The following is a 17,363-nucleotide window of genomic DNA, read 5'->3' as shown; positions in this document are numbered from 1 at the left end:
ACGGAGGCGCTTGTGTGGGCAGTTGCGTCTGAAATGTCCAAGTTCACCGCAGCAGCAGCAGGCATATGACGCTGCAGGGTTAGGCATCTGAGCGAAAGGATTATTAGGGCTTGATAAATGGAACCCGCGTCCTCTTCCGTGCCCTCGCCCTCGACCTCCAAAGAATTTTCCGCGTTCTCTCCCCCTAGCCAGGTCAGTTCTTCCAGTATAGTAATTTATTTGTGCAACCAAAAGTTTGGTCTGTGTGTCTGACTCTTTTAATTTAGTCTGACTGTCAGCATGCTCTGCATGACGCTTGTCTTCCTCGAACATTGCGGTCTTCCAGCCTTTTGCAGGACGTGCAGACTTTGCTTTGAATGGCACTTCTCAGTCCCGAGATGAAAGGAGGCACTGCAGCACGAGTTCTATCGTTTGTATTGTCTAGCCCAGAGTGATTAGCCATCAGATCTTGCAATCGGTGAGCTGGCTGAAATTAGTGACCAGTTTGTGCCCTTTTTATATTTTTTTCTGCCAGGGCTCCTTTCAAAGACTCTCACTGGGCAAGGAAAGGACCTTCATTCCAACACCAAGGGACACCGTTATGATCACCGTGATTTACAGTTGCCCATGTGGTGCTCAGCTGTCGACGGAGCACCTGTGTCCACTCTGCAGCATTTGTTTCATACATGTTATCCAGCTGCTGTAACAGCTCCACAAATTGCAGTCCACGGACTGCTCGTGCGCTGGGAGACAGATGACTCTTTTAATTTCTGCCATTGCAACCCAGTAGCACCTTGTGAATGATCTGAATTATCTTCCTCAGGGTCAATATGTGAGGATGGGTCATAATGATATTGTTCATCGTAAAAAACCTGCTCCAGACGGTTTGTCTGTTAACAGGGGTGTTGTTGGAGAAGAGGGTGCAGGAGGTGGAAGCGGGGGAGTTTTGGTAAGGAGGGGGTGGACAGATTACGGGGTATAGGGGGTCTTTCTTTTCGGTCTGCTTTCTTTTACTTTCAGGCTTGGGCGCTGTCTCTATCTTCACTTTCTGCAACGCTAGCAATAATTCTTCCTTGTCTTTTTTGTGTTTTGACTTCAGCAGCCAGCAGGTTGTTACGCCTCTGCTTATTCCACTTCTTCCATGCCTTTTAAAATCCAACCCAGTCTGCTTCTCTATTAACTGTTTAGGGGACCCGCCTTTCAATCCCGACAGTGTACTAGGAGCCTGGTGATTCTCTGAAAATAATCCTTCTAACATTAGGTTTTGAGGACCCTGGGGGACCTGTTTGACTGGCGTGCCATCATAATTTCCCATAGTAAGCGGCAGGCCTTCAACAGAGAGCAACTCAATCCCCGATTATTTCTCGTCCCACTTGTCGTCCCCGGAAATCAACCAGTCGACAAGTGGAAATCAACCTCCCCTCTTCCAAATTTCACACGTACTCTAACTGCCCCTTTCACCTCTATTCCTCTTAACTCTTTTAGGGCGGATGTCGACTTTTGTCGACAGGAGGGGTTGAAGGCGGATGTCGACAAAAGTCGACATCCAGGGATAGAGGGCGACAATCAGCTGTTAATGGCGACAAATCTCACTGTCACATCACAGGCATTCCCTCTGTGCTTGGAGGAATGCTAGACTCGTTGACTCGGCAAATAAACATTGCGTGTGCGTGAGTTGCGAAATGTAAACAGGCAAGATGGCACCGACATGTGAAAAGGCAGCGAAGCAAGTGCAGAAAAGAAAACACTCGCATTATGCGCATTATCGCGGAGTCGGACTCTTGATTTTTCAGAATCGGACTTTATTGGCAGTGATCAGGAGATCGAGCAAGAGAGTTAGAAGCAGGCATCAGCTGATCAGACACCAGCCAATGCCGCGCGAGCGGATCTGCTGCCAGTTGCGTGCCTTCGCGCAGCCGATGCATCTACGGCAAGGTTCGCATGGGATAAATACACAGACATTGATCCGTTGAGAGCCAATCTGGCTACCGGAGTTTACAAGACGGCTTGGCTTGCTGTTGGACACGACAGATCACCAGCTGCTGTACTTCAGGCTGCTCTCTCCTGATGCTGCTTTTCAGCTACTGTCAGACGAGACAAACAGGTAGGCAGAGATTTTTTTTGAATCGCGGGCTGCGTTTGCATCGCATTCTCGTTTTTCAAAGTGGAAACCCACAACGAAAGACGAGATGAAGCGCGCTGTGGCATTACAAATAGAGATGAGACAGAATTGGTGATATAACTTCAGGGAGCATTGGTCCAAACGTGTTTTGTCCCCAGGTGGCTTAGGTACGTGCTGCTGCAAAGTTTTATTCACTTCTGTAATAAACAGAAGCAAATCCCATGGGGTGAGCCAGGCTATAATGCCATACATAAAGTTCATAAAGTTTCAGAAGATGAAAAGAGGTGACAATACGGTTTTCATGCTGGCAGAAAACTTGGTGGCAGTGGCATGGCATGATGGCAAATGGGTGACTTGTCTCTCTACAGTACACACTAACAATATATGTGAGAAAGTGCAGCAACAGACAATTGAAAAATAGGCACCAAAGCAACACGTATTGTAAGGAGTGCAATGTGGCAATGACTGAAATTGGCTGCTTTGAGCGAGATCAGACTTTGCTGTGTAAAATGTATGTGATATGTATGTGAAATCATAGAGTATGCAGGCTCATACAACATGCAAGACAGTAACATTTGTCAAAAGTAAATATTTTTTGTTGATTTGATAAGTTAAACAATTGCTTTGTGTTCTTTTTTAAAAAATGTTAGTTTTTGGAAAAATATTCAGCCCTGGGAGAAAAGAAACAAAAAAAAAATTAGCCCTAAAAGAGTTAATATAGGAACGTGCCACTCGGTCCTTTCTACTCGAATTCTTAAGGGATGACTTACTAGCATTCACACTGTGCCGTCACTCTCTATGAATCCCTAAAACCCTTCTAGGTCGATACGGTATGATTCTCTATTCTTTCAGCATGCTTTTATTTTTTATTCTCTTTTATTATTATTTTCTTTTTTCTTTTCCCCGTATACTTCTATTTCTTCCAGCACACCAGTCAAACCAATGGGAATCCCCCGAATCTACTCACCACGACTCCTTCTGCCTGCCTGGAAAAATCCCATCCAGTTGCTTTTCGTTTCGGTCAGGAGGAGGTCAGCGACTCCCCACGCAGGAAAACGCCCAAGGTTGGCCAGTCCTAACTTTTACCGGAGCTGGTCCTCGATCCGCGGAAATCGGTCCACTTGGACGAACCCGCCCAGGGAGTCGTCTGCCCGTCTTCTGCCCCACGTTGGGCGCCAAAAACTGTGGACGAAAAAGGCACACTGGAAAGCAGACAGATAATATTTTCTCAATTCACTTTATTTATTCATTCGGAGTCGCAGTAAGTAGAGATTCAAAAGAGCATAACTTATTGCCGCAAAGCTCAATTGAACCCTGATTAAAAGCCAGGAGGGGTTTTTTATACTTCAGCATCTCATGATTAATAAGACAGAAAGAACATCCTTATCATCTAAGTAAAGTTAAACAATTTGTCTGTTGAGCTAAGCATTATCTGTGTTTTGGAAGCTAAGCACAGGAGCAGGAGAGACGCCTTTGCATAAACTACATGTTCAGTTCTGCAGCCTTGTGACCTTGTCCCTGAAACATTCACTCTGAGAAAGGGAAAATAAGAAACAGCTTACATTTTATTCATCTGGACACTATTTCTCCTGAACCCTGGAAAAACATATTTTTGTTAGTTCATAAGCCAAAGCGTCTCTCACTGGCAAGTTACAAAATAGTTATTATAAAAATTCTAATTTACTAAACACACAAAATACATGGTGCTGAGGAGAACATTCTTCTTCTACACCATCAATCACACTGTGTAGGAACTGAACCAGCAGCTACTGTGGTCCACTGAACTCCCTTAGCTGTGTCAGGAGGTCTTTTTTTTATGATGGAGTCTTTCTTTCGGCCCTCCATATCAAGTCCCGGGGTCATTACACATCTCAGAAACATGAAAGCTTTATTGTTAAGTATGGAGAAGGAAAGTGAAACTAAACATCGTGACCATAAAAGGTGGAAGAATACAAGATGCAAGCAGAAGAAGGACAATACTTTCATACTGAAGAAACAGGAAAGGAGATGGAATTTGCATCTGGGAATTTTCTTTTCGATGTTACAGATTATCTCTCTCTATATAAAATCCAACATCTGTCTGTCTGTCAGCTTTTCACGAGAGAACTACTTAATGAATTTAAATTGATTTCTTTTTCTATAACTTCCTTGAACATTCCGGTTGATTTTCCTTCTTCTCTCAGCGCGCTAAGTATCAGAGTTCGCTTGCAGTACCGATTTATTTGCGCAAATCCGAGAAACACGTGGGGGGGGGGGGTTTACCTCCTCACTCACGCTCCAGCCTTGGGGCATATCTTACATCTGCTTAGCTAGCGAATGAGAGAATTACTTAACAGATTTAGATCTGGCTTTTTTCTATAATTTGCTTGAACATTCCGGTTGATTTTGTGACTTTTCTCATTGTGTTAAGAATCACAGTTTACTTGCAGGAGTGATATATTCGTGTTAATCCGAGACAGATTCAGACTCATAGGACAAATAATACAGCCAATCAATGAATCAATAAGTAAGGTATAATGTGCAGAAACTGCAACATAACCTTAAAGAGTATCAGCATTTAGTTTGGGACATTGGGAGGCCTTATTGAATTGCCTGATATTGAGTGGGAAGATAAGACCCCCAGAGTTTCTTCTTAGCACACCATGGTGGAATGAGCCTGTGGCTAAACCTTCTCCAAGAGAGCACCTCCTGGAGGGGATGAGGGGGTTTTCCATGATGGCATCCAATATTGCCATCATCCTCTTCTCCACAACAGCTCCCAGAATGGCCAGGGCTTGTCCATTCATGGCACAGGCTTTCCTTACAGGTTTGTTCAGACATTGTGCGTCCCCCGGAGACCACAGCATAGAACACTATACTGGCTACTATGGACTGGTAGAACATTTCCAGCAGCTTGCTGCACAAATTGAGGACCTGAGTCTCCTCAGTAAGTCTAATCTGTTCTGGCCATTCTTGCCCTTTGATGGATGGCAGGTCAACTGATGTTAGCACAAATGAAGAACATACATCCATCCATTTTCCAACCCGCTGAATCCGAACACAGGGTCACGGGGGTCTGCTGGAGCCAATCCCAGCCAACACAGGGCACAAGGCAGGGAACCAATCCTGGGCAGGGTGCCAACCCACCGCAGGACACACACAAACACACCCACACACCAAGCACACACTAGGGCCAATTTAGAATCGCCAATCCACCTAACCTGCATGTCTTTGGACTGTGGGAGGAAACCGGAGCGCCCGGAGGAAACCCACGCAGACACGGGGAGAACATGCAAACTCCACGCAGGGAGGACCCGGGAAGCGAACCCGGGTCCCCAGGTCTCCCAACTGCGAGGCAGCAGCGCTACCCACTGCGCCACCGTGCCGCCCAAATGAAGAACATTGACATTTTTATTTTAGTGCATGTATTGTGTATGCCCATAATTAAACAGGACATAAACCTTATATTAGATGTATTAGTAGTGATCAAAATAGAAGTAATGATAGTGGAAGATCTAACAGCTCCCTGATAAAACATGGACGATACCAAAAGTTAGAAATGCCTGAACAAACGTATCAGGAAAGCCTGCTCCATCACAGGGCCATTCCTGGGCACACTGGAAGCTGTTGTGGAAGAGAGGATGATGGCATTTAATGCGCATGGCACTTGTGTCATTATGTAGAGTGAAGGATGCTATACTGTAAGGGGTAATCTAAATTGACTATAGTGCCATGCAATGGTTCTCACCTTGAATGTTTCTTCATTGACAGACTGGCAGTCCTCCTTCCTACTTCTTTGTCTTTTTTGTCTGTGAACCATTATTGTGAGAATCTGGCCTGTGACCCATAGGGGATGCCACTGAGCCCCCAAGCCTCAAACATAAAGACAATTACACAAGTCACCTAATAATTTACTTTGACAAAGACCATCATGCAGGTTATTATTCTAAGCTTTCACACAAACACACTTGCTTCTTCTTTCTCTTCCTTACTCTCTTTCTACTTCTTCAGGTGAGTTTTGTACATCGTCTCCCAACTCTGACTCCAAAAATGGAAGTGAGGTGACTGCTTTTATACAAAACCCAGGAGTACTTCTGGTGTCAGGGTTTAGCCCATGGGAAGTACTTCCGGGTCAAGCGGAAGCTCCCCAAAATAAGAACAGATTCTTTTGTTAGTGCCCTCTGGTGGCACCCAGGGACCCCGACAAGGTTGCCCTTCAAGTCTACAGGTCCTAATGATACTCTGCTGGTGTCTAAGCTGGGAGCTGACCAGCACCTCCTCTTCCCTTGTTGGGGGGATAAACTGTCCCAGGCCATTCACTATACCCCACCTGCCCAGACTGGGATAGAAGTTAATAGCCATCCAGGCTGGGCTGCTTCTTCCATTATACTGTCCATCCATTATGACCTCCCGGTCGACCCGCTGAATCGCCATTCACAGACTTTATTTGTTCCAAAGAAGAAATTTATATGATTATATTAATTACATAATGTGAAGAAAGTACTGCATGCATATGTGACAATTTCATACTTGTAATGCCACCATTACATTACACATTGTTTGTATGATTCTATTAAAAATACCTGCACTGCTGTATATGACACTGACAATGGAATATTTTGTGTTTTCTTCAGCGCAAAAACGACCCTGCAGCCGAATTCAACGACGACACTCTGTGCTCAGACACCTTTGACCTGTTTGTGGCTGGAGGGGAAACGACTGCCACGACCCTCCGCTGGGCTCTGCTCTGCATGGCTCAAAACCCACACATACAGGGTGAGTGTAATTTCAAATGTTCCATGATCAACAATCGAAAACAATACCATTATTTTTGTATAGCCCAAAATCACACAAGGAGTGCCACAATGGGCTTTAACAGGCCCTGCCTTCAGACAGCGCCCCAGCATTGACTCTCTAATAAGACTAGGAAAAACTCCCAAAAAAACCCTTGTAGGAAAAAAATGGAAGAATCCTCTGGAAAGGCAGTTCAAAGAGAGAACCCTGTCCAGGTAGGTTGGGCATGTAGTGGGTGTCAGAAAAGGGGGGTCAATACAATACAACACACAGAACAGAACACAAGTAATCCTCGATACCATATAATAGTGCAATAGAAATATTACAAGTACAGAGCAGAATTTAACAGTAGATGATATCACATAATAGTATTTGGATTTGTTTAGAGTCCTGGAGACCTCGGACATCAAGATGCCTATTGGCCATTCCACAGCTGAGTAAGTGCTGGGCCAGCCAATGCGATGAAAGGACAGGTCAGAACTACAGGGTCATGGGGGTCTGCTGGAACCAATCCCAGCCAACACAGGGCGCAAGGCAGGAAACAAACCCTGGGCAGGGCGCCAGGCCACCACAGGGCACACACACATACACACACCAAGCACACACTAGGGGCAATTTAGAATCACCAATGCACCTAACCTCCATGTCTTTGGGCTGTGGGAGGAAACTGGAGCACCTGCAGGAAACCCACACAGACACGGGGAGAACGTGCAAACTCCATGCAGGGAGGACCCGGGAAGCAAACCCAGGTCTCCTTACTGCGAGGCAGCAGCGCTACCACTGTGCCACCATGCCGCCCTGTGTGACAATATACAGTATATAATATATGTTCAGATAAAAAACTGCAATTTGTCAGGATGATACATCGAGTTCAGTAGGTATCCACTAAGAAGGAACATTTTTACATTTTGGGATAAAATACCCCATTGGAAAAAGTAAATACCACCAAAATCTCATAAAAACTTTTCATGATGTTACAAAAAAAAAAAAGAGAACTAGCTGACACGACTTTTTGTTGTTAATGGTTATTAATATTATGCTAATTTACATAATCTGCACTGCACTGAGAGCTGGCTTTATGCAAATGAAGCAGGCAGCAGAAGTGGCATATAGCACCACTAATCAATAGGCTGGATGGATGATTAAAGACAGGTGTGTGTGCTGAATAGGAAATAAAAAAGATGTGATTGTATCGTGAAATGGAGAGAGAAAGTTCAGCAAAGCTCAAGGAAGACATAAAGCTCAATGATCAGCAAGTGCTGTTTGTTACTGTTGACTACCGACACTCTTAGACGTCTCCCGGCTCTCATCTTGACACTGTCCTTTAAGTTCATTCACATAAATCTGCAGATTTCTATTGATACAGATTATTTCAACCAGGAGACAGAAGAATGTAATCACACAAGCATTTGCCTTAACACGAGAATTACCAGAGCCTACAAAAAAACTTGTAGATCCGTCCCACCTTAAATCGCTTCGCACTGCTTCGTCACATCCCCCACCGCCACACAGTTTTCTCAGCTCAAGTCTGTTTACCTGCGTGTCAGTTGCTTAGAGTTGTATAGAGTGAGAAGTCAAGCAAAATGACACCTATTATAAATACTATATGGTTATTTGGAACACATGCATTTCATGTGTGTTCTGTGTCTACAACAATCTATATAAACACATCGTTAAAACAGAAACGTTTTTCATGTTTTAGTAATAATTGACAAAATGTAGACATGAAGTGTATAATGTGTGAAGTCTGAATTCAAAATATCAAATAAACACTTTCACAAAAGGTACAAATATAACAGAGCAAGTGCGCTTCTATTCAAGAATATAACTGCAGAAAAAGAACCCGCGTTAGGGTGCGACATTGACACACATTTGCTATGACTGTTTCGGTGGCGCAACGGTATCAACTGTTGACTGGTAATCCAAACTTCACGGGTTCGACCCTGGACGAGTCTGTTTTGAGAAGTGAGCCTGCTCTTATTCTTACTATTTTAGAATAAAAACATACATTTGATTCCAGTCTGTAACAGCTGGTGTAAATTTATGAAACTTGTAAAGGTTAGCTTTGTTTTGTTTTTTATTCAGTTTTATTCTCTCAGTCACATTCACGATCCCACTTACCCCCTATCTGACACTGCTGTTTTCACATAAAGATGCGCTATAACAGAGGTGAACTCAGATGATGACGACGGTTCTACATTGGAGCAAGAATGCACGCCACATTTTTGCCATCACTGCATTAAATAATTCCTCCCGTATAAGTAACATTTCTTGGACTGCCTTCTTCCATCTCCGAAACATTTCTAGACTTTGTCCTGTTCTTATGCAGCACAGTACTGAAGTATAGGTTAATGCCCAAGTCACCTCACGTATAGATTACTGTAATGCTATTCTATCTGGTATCCCACAAAAACTTACCCATCGCTTACTAGTCCTTCAAAATTCTGCTGCCAGGATAATAACCTGCTGTTCTAAATCTACTGAACATATTACACCTATTCTTTCTCAGCTTCACTGGCTCCTTGTTAACTACCGATTACAATACTAAATACCGTTCTTAATATTTAAAGCTGTCCACAATCTCACTGATATCCTACAGACTTGCACTCCTCTCGCTCACTCAGATCCTCCTCTGCAGCTCGACTTTTTGTACCACACATCAAACTCTGTTCTATGGGAGCTTGAGCGTCTCTCATTGTGCTCCTCAACTCTGGAATTCTCTTCCCTCTCAAATCCGTCAGCTCGATTCAATAACACATTTTAAAACTACCCTCAAAACTTATCTTTTCAAACTGGCATACCAATTGTGAATTTTGCACTGTTACTGCCAGTTATCTTTGTTTGTCTTTCTTTTAACAGTGAAATGATACACTCAATGACAAAATAAACAAATTTATTGTATACAAATTGGCTTAATAATTTCTGAAAACATTTCACCCATTCCTCTCTCTCTCTCTCTCTCTCTCTCACACACACACACACACACACAATGTGGTTACTTAAATATATACAGGATAGGATCTAAAATCTTTGAAACAGAACTGTCTTATAGCTTTTTCTGTGTGTTACCACTCTGTAATTCAAGAGTATTCAGTCTGGCAATATGGCACAGCCTTAGTTTGTGGAAGACAGACACAACTAAAGACATGAACATAAAATGATGGTTGTCAATTTCAAACTGTGTTTCCTCAATGTGCTCCATCATCTGAACCAATCTCAGCCCGAACAAGCTGATTGATCAAAGATCCACTGACAGCTTGTCCTAATGTCGACTGTTGGATAACATGCTCAGCTACTTTGACCACCTTGACTGGACCCTCAGAAGGAATCATCAGACCTCCTTTGTTTTTTAATGTGAGCGAATGGTAGCTTTGATCATATGATGCTGGTACAGCAGCTGTTACCAAACTAGCACGGCTCACATCACAGGACAGCTTTCTCAAAATTCTGTCTAAGGGCTACCTCCCACTGCTTCCTGAGGTGGATTTCTTTGGGAAACCTTCAAAGTTTGAGAAATGTTAACAGCTAACAAGCATCTACATAGTTAGTGACTAAATACGTTTAACCAAAACCTTGTTTGGAGGCTCACTTGAGCACATAAATGCAGAGCTTTGCTAGCTTAGCCTGGCGTAGCTAAAGTAAAGATTATAAAATGGGATTTTCTAATGGCCAAATATAACCAAAACAATTGTTCAGCTTTACCTATGAAATGTAATCCCCGTGATCTGGTTTGGAGCGTACAGTGGTTTGTACAATCCCAAGCAGCACATGCGTGAGGCATCTTTATCCATTACTTCATTCCACAGCAGTGCCACTCGCAATATGGCAGCGACAATGACGTACGATGCTGCGTCTAATAATTCTATGTCTAGATAGATAGATAGATAGATAGATAGATAGATAGATAGATAGATAGATAGATAGATAGATAGATAGATAGATAGATAGATAGATAGATAGATAGATAGATAGATAGATAGATAGATAGATACTTTATTAATCCCAAGGGGAAATTCACATACTCCAGCAGCACCTTACTGATACAAAAAACAATGTTAAATTAAAGATTGATAATAATGCAGGTAAAAACAGACAATAACTTTATATAATGTTAATGTTTACCCCCCCCGGGTGGAATTGAAGAGTCGCATAGTTTGGGGGAGGAACGATCTTCTCAGTCTGTCAGTGGAGCAGGACGGTGACAGCAGTTTGTCGCTGAAGCTGCTCTTCTGTCTAGAGATGACACCGTTTAGTGGATGCAGTGGATTTTCCATAATTGATAGGAGGCTGCTGAGCGCCCGTCACTCTGCCACAGATGTCAAACTGTCCAGCTCCATGCCAACAATAGAACCTGCCTTCCTCACCAGTTTGTCCAGGCGTGAGGCGTCTTTCCTCTTAATGCTGCCTCCCCAGCACACCACTGTGTAGAAGAGGGCGCTCGCCACAACCGTCTGATAGAACATCTGCAGCATCTTATTGCAGATGTTGAAGGACGCCAGCCTTCTAAGGAAGTATAACCGGCTCTGTTCTTTCTTACACAGAGCATCGCATCAGTATTGGCAGTCCAGTCTAATTTATCATCCAGCTGCACTCCCAGGTATTTATAGGTCTGCACCCTCTCCACACAGTCACCTCTGATGATCACGGGGTCCATGAGGGGCCTGGTCTTCCTAAAATCCACCACCAGCTCCTTGGTTTTGCTGGTGTTCAGTTGTAGGTGGTTTGAGTCACACCATTTATCAAAGTCATTGATTAGGTTCCTATACTCCTCCTCCTGCCCACTCCTGATGCAGCCCACGATAGCAGTGTCGTCAGCGAACTTTTGCACGTGGCAGGACTCCGAGTTGTATTGGAAGTCTGATGTATATAGGCTGAACAGGATTGGAGAAAGTACAGTCCCCTGTGGCGCTCCTGTGCTGCTGACCACAATGTCAGACCTGCAGTTCCCAAGACGCACATACTGAGGTCTGTCTTAAGATAGTCCACGATCCATGCCACCAGGTATGAATCTAATCCCATCTCTGTCAGCTTGTCCTTAAGGAGCAGAGGCTGGATTGTGTTGAAGGTGCTAGAGAAGTCTAGAAACATAATTCTTACTGCACCACTGCCTCTGTCCAAGTGGGAGAGGGATCAGTGTAGCATATAGATGATGGCATCCTCTGCTCCCACCTTCTCCTGGTATGCAAACTGCAGAGTTTGTCTGGAGTTCAAAATGGAACTGTCTTTCATAAGGCAAAATGGCGGTTTAATGGAGAGGCAGAGGAAATCATGTCATCGGGGCCGAAACCAGAAGTGGTGTCATTGGGGTTGGGTGAGATTTCCCGTTATTTGTCTGCAGAGGAAAGAGAAAAAGAGTTAGTTCACTTCACCATCCCATGGTCTGGCATGGAATTACCCTCCTTCGAGCCCATTAGCTGCCTCCCATGTGCACATGTGTGTGACAATATATACACACACACACACATGATTAACAAAATAATAATGATAATAATGGAGAATTCAATACAGTTTGCTTTAGCTACTATGGATTATTAACGCTGGTGGTTGAGTGCATGTCTGAGTACTGTTTGTATATTTGCTTACTTCAAGGTGACAAGTAGCCCCTCTTCAGGGCTACCACTGACTCGCAAATTGGTTAACCGGCGAGTAATATGGTGTTGTACCAGCTGCAGCAGGAAATCAAAACTCAAAACTGACATCCGACAGTATTTGAAGAACATGCAGATATCGCTGCACTTCTTCATAGATTACACATAAGCTTCTTTTATTTCTTTCTAGTAGTGGCGTCAATGTTTTGCCTGCATACATCGCTGTGTCAGGAGGATTTTTAACACGAGGAGGTCAATGTTCAGGTCTAATAAAGCCAACTGATCCAAATTTTGTGAATCCGATGAAGGATGAACCGCAAACCCCACATATTTGATAATTGCCCCCCACAGGTAAACACAAAACTACAATCTAGGCTGCAGGTTGGCATTTAACAGAGGCAAACGAATGCAAATGTGATGTCATATTGAAGTCAATTAAGTGCCACTACAAGACACAACTTAAACACGTATGTTTCTCAGAGTGCATTCATTTAACCTAGATTTGAACACCTGTGTAGACAGGGCCTAATTATCTGAGGCTATAGATGTAGGAGGGAAGGTGGGGAGAAGTTATAAAGTACAATATCTTATAAACAGTGGTAAGTCTATTGGATCTGAGGCATTCCGATAAAGTCTACAGAATAAAGTATACAAAAGGGGAATGCAGAATAATATAGAACTCTAACAAGACAAAACATTATATTCTGCAATATACTGTGATACTTGCCCAGACACCACCAGTCGGAAACCACATCTTTATAAAAGTCACACGTTTATTTAACATTAATAAAGACATTCCCAACACTACACACAATGCACAAAGCAATAATCACCACTGAATCCAGACTTCACAATGTCCTTGGCCACCTCTACTCTCCTCCTGGGAGCTTCGTCCTACTCCCTCTCCCAACTCTGGCTCCCCGACTGTAAGGAGGCGGCCCCTTTTATTCCTGCCCGGATGTGCTCCAGGTGGCTGATGACGTCCATCCGACAGCACTTGCTGGTGTGGCAGAAGTGCTGCCCTTTGCCCCGGAAGCACTCCGGGCATCCCTGGCAGGTTCCTCCGCCATCTTGCCAAGTGTGGCGGAAGTAACTATATCTGGGTCCCACGAGGCTTAAGGCGCCCCCTGGCGGTGGCCACAGGTCCCAACAGGCCAGAAGCTGTTTGTTCTTCTCCCGTGGTCTTCTCCTGCTCCAGGGCGGTTGCCCCCTCATGGCCCGGAAGCTATTCCTGCCACCTTCCGGTCCTTTTAGGCATCCCGGCCAGGTAATAACCCCGACAATCTGCCACAATACCACAAATACTTGCGTATAAGTGGGGTCTTGAAACCCAAAAAATCGATCAGAAAATCAAACCCCGACTTAAACGTTCAAAAATATGACACTTATTTTTTTTTTTTTATATCTTCTTGGTTCCTCCAATCTCTCACCAGTTTCTCAGACACATCGAATTTTGTTGCAGCAGCGCAGTTGCCAATTTCTTTTGCTACTTCAATGACTTTTAATTTAAAACCAGCTTCATATTTTCTTCTGATCGAATGCTTCATCGTAGATAAGGGATGCTCTTACGATAAAGGTGTATGAGGAGGTGAGATACAAAAAACACAAAACAGTGCAAACGTCGCTTCGGAATAGTTTGGGTATTACTGTGTGGTCATGTAGGCACAATGCATAGAAAACAAAAGGCCGTGTGCTCTGTGGTGACTCTCTCAGGTGGGTGTTAGCATATTGTAATCTCTTGGACCAAAAGTTTGAGTTTTCCGCATTCAACTTATACGACCGACATTATAAAATACCGGAAATTATACGGTAAAATCAAGCCCTTATCTGCGAGAGAACTTATCCACGAGTAAATATGGTAAATATTTCCATGCATCACCTGTCTTTTTTTTTTGTGGAATTGAGTTAAATATATTTGAATATAATATATATTTCACTTGTGAAAGATCAGCCCGGCAACAGACAGACACGGACTCCAGATGTCCCAAAAACTTGCATTTTTATTGCACCACGCAATAACACCGTGCAAAACCACAAGCTCAGTCCTTTTTTATTTCTCTTCAGCCGCCTCCACTCCTCTCTCGCAAGCTCTGTCTTATCCAACCCGACTCGGATGTGCTCCAGGTGCTTCCTAATCTTCTTCAGGCAGCACTTCCTGGTGTGGCAGAAGTGCTGCCATCCAGGGCTCCATAATTGTCCAGGTGCTCCCTGGCCCCAACAGGGATGAGCTTCCAAGCTCTGTACCTGCGGCCGCCCATGCAGACCAGGGCGGCTGCCCTCTTGTGGCCCAGGGGATGTATTGTTTCTCTCCCAGCCGTCCACCACACACTCTATACTTCATTCCAATTATAACCCGATTTTTTAGTTGTGCTTTTTCACGCCAATAACAGTCTGTCTGATGTGCGTGAAATTTATTTTGTAACATTGACCACTGTACGCAGTCCTTTAAATCTGCTCACAAGGTTGTCCAAGTCAGTACACAACTTTATTTTCCTTTCTCCAACCCCCAGATGCCCAATTTAGCTGCACTTAAGGCCGATTTAAACTTCTGCGCTGAGCCTACGCCGTAGCTATGCATGTAGCCTGTGCCGTAAGCAATTTATACTTACGCATTGCACTGCGCATGCCTGAACGCTCCGTGGCGGTGTGTGCTGCATGCAAGAAAGGCAAATGATCTGTTAAAATGTGCCAGTTTTTGCCCTCCGCAGGATCAACGCTCCTATTGCTACACATTTTCTTCTATAGGAGAATGTCTCTCACACTCTTCCACTTTTTCATACATTGACCGACTTCCAAACCGATGTCGGCTGGTAGTTTGTGCCTGAAATTCGTTGTCATCTGATCATCTTTGTAGTGTTGTGATGAGGTATCATTTACATTTTCTAACTTTTTTTTTCCCAAGTGTTTCCTCAATCTGTTCCGTGTTTACTTCAAAATAGTGGAACATGAATGGAAATATGTAGTTATCAAACTGACCGATTGGAGCCGTAGCGTTCACGTCAATGCAACGCAAAGTCACATTTTTGAGTAGTTGTGCATCAGGCTACGTCATAGAATGACAGAGAAGTATAAATCAGCCTTAATTAAATAATGAGTCCACTTAAAGGCAGATTTGGTTTAGCAGAAAGCAGTTTGAATCTGAATTGAACAGTGATAACGACTGTGTGGATGTGCATCTTATCCAAGGTTTTTCTACTTTACACCCAGTGCTGCCCGCACGGCCTCCCAGTACAATTATTAAAAGATGGACGAATGTATAAATGATATCACACATGCTTTTTTTGCTTGACTCGATGAGTGCCACAGGGATAGACTCCAAATGATAACCCTGTGATGTGATGTTCTTGGTTCTCTTTCATACTAGAGAAAGTCCACGCCGAGATTGACAGTGTATTGGGCCAAACTCATCTGCCGTCGATGGAGGACAAAGCCAACATGCCGTACACCGAGGCAGTGGTTCATGAGATCCAGAGGGTGGGCGACATTGTTCCCGTGAACCTTGTGAAAATGACCACGGAGGACATGACAATTGGAGGCTACTTAATTCCAAAGGTGACCTAATAAAATAAAATCTAATAAAATAATAAAATGAATGCTGTATACACTCATACTTACATGTCATCATTGTTCCTGGGCTCATTGGCCGCTAAGGGTGCTGGGAAGCTGAAGAGTTGTCCCATAAATGGCCTGACGATGGATGTCTCTCTAGTTCAGATTTCTCCCATCTCTGTCAGTTGCTTCCCATTTGATGGATGTAGGAGAAGAACTTTTTTAAACAGCACATCTAGTGTGTGGAGCCCAGCCATTCCTATCCATTAATCGTTGAACTGAAGCAAAGTCTTCAAGAATGGCTTACTAAAAGATCCATAACACTTTTCAGTGGCTCACATTTTCCTCTCTTCCTCTCATTTGCTTTGCATGTTTCTGCTGTACTGTGCACTTTTTATCAAAATTTTCTTAATTCAATCAAGCTTTTAAACATCTGTATTTTGAGTAAGGGTCTATCTTCCCCAGATACCCCCCCAACCACACACACACACACCTTTATCAAATCCTGTGTTTCTCTGGTGGGTATCTCAGTTCAGCTAACATATTGGTATTATGATGGACGTCACACACCAGAATTTTAGCCTATTCTTTACAACAAGATGTTTATTCTTTAAGGTTCACTTCTTGTGTTACCAAATCACTAACATTTCTTTTTAAGTCCCCACTTTTTTTTTCTTTCTTATCCTTTGGACCTTTAAGTCCAACTTGCATAAAATTGCGGCCACAACCAATATTTCCTTTGCAGCTTGCTACACTTATCTCTTGACAATTGGAAGCTACTTAATTCCAAAGGTGATCTAATAAAATAATAAAATCTAATAAAATAATAAAGTGAATGCTGTATACGCTCCTACTTACATGTCCTCATTGCTTCTGGGCTCATGGGCCGCTAAGGCTGCTGGGAAGCTGAAGAGTTGTTCCACAAATGACCTGACAATGGAAGTCTCTCTAGTTCATATTTCTCTCACCTCTGTCAGTTGCTTCCCATTTGATGGATGTAGGAGAAGAACTTTTTTAAACAGCACATCTAGTGTGTGGAGCCCAGCCATTCCTGTCCATTAATCGTTGAACTGAAGCAAAGCCTTCAGGAATGGCTTACTAAAACATCAACAGCACTTTTCAGTGGCTCACATTTTCCTCTCTTCCTATCATTTGCTTTGCATGTTTTTGCTGTACTGATAGATAGATAGATAGATAGATAGATAGATAGATAGATAGATAGATAGATAGATAGATAGATAGATAGATAGATAGATAGATAGATAGATAGATAGATAGATAGATAGATAGATAGATAGATAGATAGATAGATAGATAGATAGATACTTTATTAATCCCAAGGGGAAATTCAC

The 17,363-nt window shown here is 43.3% G+C and overlaps 1 protein-coding gene across 1 annotated transcript in view; it reads left to right on the top strand.

Annotated features, from left to right (window-relative positions):
• Nucleotides 1-17,363, top strand: part of LOC114658750 (cytochrome P450 2J2-like) — a 53,368-nt gene that overhangs the window by 24,296 nt on the left and 11,709 nt on the right. Inside the window, exons 6-7 of the mRNA XM_028810794.2 lie at nt 6,715-6,856; nt 15,827-16,014. Coding sequence (XP_028666627.2) covers nt 6,715-6,856; nt 15,827-16,014 — 330 coding nt within the window. The remainder of the gene's footprint in view (nt 1-6,714; nt 6,857-15,826; nt 16,015-17,363) is intronic.

Source organism: Erpetoichthys calabaricus, chromosome 10, assembly GCF_900747795.2.
Source record: "Erpetoichthys calabaricus chromosome 10, fErpCal1.3, whole genome shotgun sequence".
Classification (NCBI taxonomy): Eukaryota; Metazoa; Chordata; class Cladistia; order Polypteriformes; family Polypteridae; genus Erpetoichthys; species Erpetoichthys calabaricus.
Note: the sequence above shows the minus strand (reverse complement) of the source record. Positions and strands in the feature narration are given on the sequence as shown.